The sequence below is a fragment of the Tupaia chinensis genome, unplaced genomic scaffold (genome assembly GCF_000334495.1).
Source record: "Tupaia chinensis unplaced genomic scaffold, TupChi_1.0 Scaffold000516_1, whole genome shotgun sequence".
Classification (NCBI taxonomy): Eukaryota; Metazoa; Chordata; class Mammalia; order Scandentia; family Tupaiidae; genus Tupaia; species Tupaia belangeri.
In genome coordinates, this window is record NW_006160029.1 from 549,776 (window position 1) to 555,775 (window position 6,000).

Consider the following 6,000-nt stretch of genomic DNA (forward strand, 5'->3'; position numbering starts at 1 on the left):
AGTACTCACTTTGGATCAGACATTATTATAGGTGCTGATGATAAAGTGATAAGAATAAAGTCTCTGCTCTGAGTGGTTTACTTTCTGATATAAATGCAAACAGCACCATTCGTAACAGTAATCAAGCATATGCAGCTCCTACATGACCCTCTGACTACAATTCCAAATACACATCCCAGAGTGTCTGAGATTAAATAGTCTTCACCGAAAACATACAGGTAGACTGAAGCATGGTCTAAAGAAAAGAAACAAATCTATCACTATGAAGGTATACTAAGCAGTCCCCCAAATGGCCAACATCACAACAAATGGACTTAACAGAAAAGCCACAGAATTTATATAGGAATTTTCTGATACAGAAGAACTAAACATGTACGGCAGCTTGTCTTAAAAAATAATAAAAATAAGGGAAAAAGAAAGTATAGTTAGGAGATGATGCTTGCCTATTTGCTGTTTCCTTCTCACCAAATAGTGAGCCTCTCAAATTGAATTGATTTAACATTGCCTATCCAACACCAATTTCCAACACACAAGCTACTCCTTCAGAAATAGTTTAATGTTCTTGCTACCCAGTATTAAACAAAGAAGAATTGTAGAGCCCTCCCTTAGGATTCCCATCTCTTCCTTTCCATGTAGACATCAGTGTACACAGACACATAAATGCACACCTATATTGAATAACCATGTTTGCTTGTCTCTTGAATCCATCTATTCCTTTTGATCACTATTGCTTCACCTGACTAATTTATAACTATACCAATGATACAGGATTCACTGATTACTCCTAACAGATTTTCCTTTTAATCTTTTCCACTCAAAGTCATCTTTAATATTTTCAACATGTCTCTTGGGTCATGTCAGTTTTTTGATCATCTTCAAACACCCAGACTATTTCTCCAATTGCTAGCCAAGCATTCCAAACTTCCTACAACCCCAAGTTTTATATCCCTTGGATGCATGGAATAAAGTCTAACTAAAAAGGAAAGAAAGGAGAAAAAAGAGGAAGGAAGAGAGGAAGGAAAATAAAGCCCAGAGAGGTTAAAGTGACTTGTCTCATACCAAACAAGAGCACACACGCCCTATAGCAAAAGTTTCTCTGAAGGAAAAAAAAAAAAAAAAAAAAGAAAGAAAGAAAGAAAGAAAAGAAAAAAGAAAGAAAAAGAAAAAGAAATCCAAACTTGGAAGAACTTAGATCTCAACACCCAGATCCCCTCAACACTAATCCTGAACTCTTTCCAACCTCCACCTTATCCTCATCCGAACCATTCTTTAAATTTTAAAATACCTTTCTTAATCACTCCAAGGCTACTAATTTTGTGATAAAACCGGCAAAGCAGGAAGAAAAGATGTGCTAAAAAAAAAATAGGTTCCCACCATCAATAGCTATAGAGGTTTGAGCACTGACAACTGTATAATACAGAAAAGAAAAAAAAATGTAAACTCATACTTTTTAACTCCTGAGCACAGGCTAGATAGTGACAGATGCTTTGCCTAAATTATCTCACTTAATCCTGAAGAGTAAAACACATCTTTTTAAAAAATGATGACTCAGGTTCAAAAAGTTTAAGTCCTTGCCTAAGATCAGAGAAAGAGGTTAAAGGGAAAGCTGATTTGGAACCTAGAGTGGAGTAAACAGGTTAATGGCATTTCCCATAGCTCACAGTTTGAATGAAACGTTTTCACTCCCATTTTGACACTTGAAAACGCTAGTTCTGGGTTTCCCCCTTACCAAGTCCTGTCACTAACGACTGGCCTCGAATACCACCCAGTTTACTACCAAGGACCAACGGCAGTGGTCCATAAATGTCTGTGGGAGCAGCCCTCACAGATTCCAAGTCTTCTCCGCCAGGTTTCCCAAGCCTCCAACCCCCATTTCTCCTCCAAGATGTGGCGGGGAAGATGGCGGCCCACACCTAGCCGCGCCTCCCACGGGCTCCTCGGGCCTCGGGTCCACGTCGTACACATCGTTGAAATGAAGAATGGTCAAGTCGCAGGGGCCAATATCGCTTGACCTGTCCCCCGCGATGATCGGAGGTGGCCGTGTGCCGAGTTCTAAGGGCTGAAGCGGTGCCACTGCGGGAACCTCCTTGGCGGCTTCCATTTCCCAGAAATGGGCGACGGCCGCGCGGCTCGCTGAGCCTTGGCTGCGGGATCCGCTCTGGCCGCCAACGCGCCGGACTCTCCTCAGGCTTCCTGCCCGCCACCTGCGTGCGCGGCCGACCGACCTCGGGCTGAGCGGGTAAGGCTCAGCGTGCGCAGGCCGTTGAGGGCCTAACGGAAACATGTGCCCTCGTTTCTTCTTTTCCTGGGTGCGTAAGAGATTTCAAACCAACAGAGCTCATGGTTCGGGGACTGTAGTCAAAGCTCAAGTATTGAAAATCCTTGGTGGGTAAACATTTTTGGTTATGGCCCTCAAGCTCCTTCTCTGTCAGGATTTTTGTTTCTTTGGAAAATTAGGCGGTCGTTCCTCAAGAACTCTGCATAATGCCCTTTCTGCACCCAAGAGGAGGTGCCTCAGTCTCCTGAGGGAGTCCTCCAAGTTATTCATTAATTTAAAGTTACACTTTTTACCGGGCATTTGTGTATGGTGCTGATAAATAAATAAATAAATAAATAAATAAATAAATAAATAAACAAACTCGCCCTCAGGGTGACTTCCAGGTTTCCTATAGCTCATTCTAAATTTAGACTTTACTGTAATCCTGGGATCCCTTTTCTGCCTGTATTAATAAACCTTTCTTTTCACTTTCAGGCAGAAACTAGGCACGTCACAATTTGTTTTCTGATTTACCACATGCTTCTTTAATTGTACTTTTCTAGCACAAGTAATAAAATGCTGAAATACTGTGTTTTGCTGTGGGGCGAGCTTTGACATTTCTTGTGAGAATATAGCAAATGAAGGGAACTAGCAGTTAGCATAATGGCTATGTCGCTGGACTCCCACGTAGTGGACCGCGGTTCGCGCTGGGACCTGGTGGCTAAAAACTCACGCCGGCGCATGTGTGTGCGTGCCCAAGATCCTGAGAGGAGAATGGAGGAGAAGGGATTGCGGCGTGGCCATCCCCCCTGGGGGATGATTTCTCTCTTTCTGTCACTCTGTGTCTGTCTGTCTGGCGAGTGCACGCGCCCTATAGCGAAAATCTCTCCAAAAAAAAAAAAAAAGGGTGTAGGGGTACTGAGGGTGGCATGGTAGTTAATAGTTAAGGCTTAAAACTCACGGTGGGGCGCATGTGCGTGCGTGCCCAAGATCCCGAGAGGAAAATGGAGGAGAGGGGATTGCAGCGTGGCCATCCCCCCTGGTGGATGATTTCTCCCCTTCTGTCTCTCTGTGTCTGTCTGTCTGGCGAGTGCACGCGCCCTATAGCGAAAATCTCTCCAAAAAAAAAGAATATAGCAAATGAAAATGTGTTTGGCCAGAAGATGGAGTAGCGGTTAAATGGCTGGACTCACACGGATCCCAGATCTGGTGGTCTGAGTGCCAAAAGGTGTGCTTGGGTACAAGATCAGAGGAGAAGAATGGAGGGGAAGAGATTGTGATTGCAGTGTGGCCATGCCCCCTAGGGGAGTGATTTCTCACTTTCCTTTCACTATCTCTGTCTCTCTCCTTCTCTGGCAAGCGCCTGCACACTAAGGCCAAAACCTCTGGGGAAAAAAAGAAAAATGAACGTGTCTATTGGGATATTCTTTACAGTAATTATTATAGACCGATGAAATTCTATCAAGAAGGTACCCCAGAGTGCTGCAACCCCTCAGAATATTACTAGCTGATCATTTGCTCAGTTGAGCCTCGATTAAATGGATACATCTGGAAGAATACAAATGGCTAAATTTGATAAAAATAAGAAATTAAAATCTAAGTAAATGAATGTTAAAGAAATTGAAATGATAATCAAAGCCCTCTTCCAAAAAGGTACAGACCAAGAATGTTTAACAGATTAATTGTACAAAGCTGCTCAGCTTTTTTCTGAGGATAGTGTAATCATGGATTCCATAACCATGTAACAGAGGAAGATAAATGCGAGTGTAAAAGTGTTTTTCAAAAAATGATTAAATTTAATAGTACATTTCACATTACATTTTTAAAAGTTTATCCCAAGGATGTTAAAAATACTTAACGTCAGAAAAATCAACATTATTCATTGTATTAACATATTAAAATAGAAAATTGAATGATTATTGAACATGGTACAGAAAAATTTTTGATAAAGTAGTATTAAAGTGCATGTTGTGACCTTAGGAATTCAGAGACCTTGCATAGCTTAGCAAATTGACAGCAAAGTATTATATAGTAAACAAACTTTGGATACATTCTCTGTTTGACTAGAAATAAGACAAGGCTGAGCCCTCTCACCACCACTGTTTCATGGATTATTGGAAGTCCTGGAAAACACTAACAAAAAGAAAAGGAAAAGGGACTATATTCTATAACTATAGATCCCGGACACTTGTCAATTTATTATTCCATTCAGGCTTACGATCTTAATTTTTAAGACTTTCATCTATTTTTTAAAATTATTTTTATTATTATTTAATTTGACTAGAGAGACAGAGACACAAAAGTGAGAAGGCAAGCCACCAGGTTCGGAACTTGATCTATGGTCAACCATGTGGAAGTCTAGCACCTTAACCACCATGCCACCTGCCAGCCCAGAGTTTCATCTATTAATTATTTTGACATATTTACAATATGTTAAAAATCTCAGTATCTTACATGAATGCCTTCTATTTTAAAGTCTACTGTCTGACACTAATGTATTTATTAACTTTATTTTGGTTAGGATTGCATGGAATGTCTTATCCGGTCCTTTAACTTCTAACTTTCTGTGATTTATACTTAGATGTGTCTACTAATAACATTTTTTTAGCTTTTTATTTTTAAGTAGTTATAGATTTATAAGAAGTTGAAAACATTATTACAGGGAGGCTCTGTGTACCTGCACCCAGTTTCCTCCAGTCCTTACAGTTTATAGTCTTTTTTTTTTTTTTTGATTCTTTTGTAGGCAGTCTTGCTGTCATGCTCAGGTCACCTTCATGATCTTTCTGTCTCAGCCACTTCGAATTGTTAAAATTGCAGGTGCACACCACCATGTCCAGCCTTTAGATCAGACTAGGAATCAGACCTGGGCCTCTCATGTGATCTCAAACTGCAGAACTCCCCTTTTCCTTTTCCACTAATGTTTTTTAATTCTGGCTTCTATTATCTTAGGGTAGTAATCTTTCTCAGTCTATTTTTTTTTTAAGTTTTATTTATTTATTTATTTATTTTTGGAGAGGTCTTTGCTACACGGCACGTGCATTTGCCAGAAAGACAGAGAGAGGCAGACAGAAAGTGAGAAATCACCCCCCCAGTGGGGATGCCCACGTCACAATTTCTTCTCCTCTATTCTCCTCTTGGGATCTTGGGCATGCACACGCGCGCAACCTGAGTTTAGGCCACCGGATCTGGGACTCGGATCGTGGTTGACTACATGGGAGTCCAGTGACATAGCCACTACGCCAACTGCTGGCCCCTTTCAGTCTAATTTATAACTTATCCATTCTATACAATAGTACCAGATTACTTTTCTCAAAATACTGTTAGTTTTTCACTTCCAAAATAAAATAATAAAATCAGATTTCTCTATTGTTTATAGGATGAAGACCAAAATACTTAGCCTGGCATTTCAAGGTCTGTTATAATCTGGCTCCAACCTGTTCCAATCTTTTTAATTATTACTTGTTTTTATACACTGTCTGATCCAGCCAAACCTATGTATTTACCATTCTCTGTACATACTATGTGCATTTCAACCATACTCTTGTGCTTTTGTTCATACTTATTCCCTTGCCTTGAATGCTTTCCTTGTTCATTTCTCCTTCTCTAAGTTTCACCTCTTTTCTTTAAGACCCACACTAAATCTCATCTCTCCCTGGAAACTGTCTATAATTTCAGCAATGTGAGGGCTCCCTCTTCCAAATTTTAGTAGCATTCCAGCCCACTACTTGTTCAGTAACAAACTA

At 40.4% G+C, this 6,000-nt stretch overlaps 2 protein-coding genes across 3 annotated transcripts in view; one reads left to right on the top strand and one right to left on the bottom strand.

The window, feature by feature from the left end:
• Positions 1-2,143, bottom strand: part of LOC102467945 (mannosylglucosyl-3-phosphoglycerate phosphatase) — a 44,273-nt gene extending 42,130 nt beyond the window's left edge. The window contains exon 1 of the mRNA XM_027775063.1: positions 1,914-2,143. Within this exon, the coding sequence (XP_027630864.1) occupies positions 1,914-2,101 (188 nt within the window). The 5' untranslated portion in view covers positions 2,102-2,143. The remainder of the gene's footprint in view (positions 1-1,913) is intronic.
• Positions 2,144-2,246: 103 nt separating this feature from the next.
• The window catches only part of RGS7BP (regulator of G protein signaling 7 binding protein), a 159,183-nt gene continuing 155,429 nt past the window's right edge, over positions 2,247-6,000 (top strand). Inside the window, exons 1-2 of one of the 2 annotated variants that reach the window (XM_006156830.3) lie at positions 2,247-2,385; positions 5,634-5,668. The gene's annotated coding sequence lies outside the window, so the exon portion shown is untranslated. The remainder of the gene's footprint in view (positions 2,386-5,633; positions 5,669-6,000) is intronic. The other variant, XM_006156828.3, reaches the window with a different exon arrangement.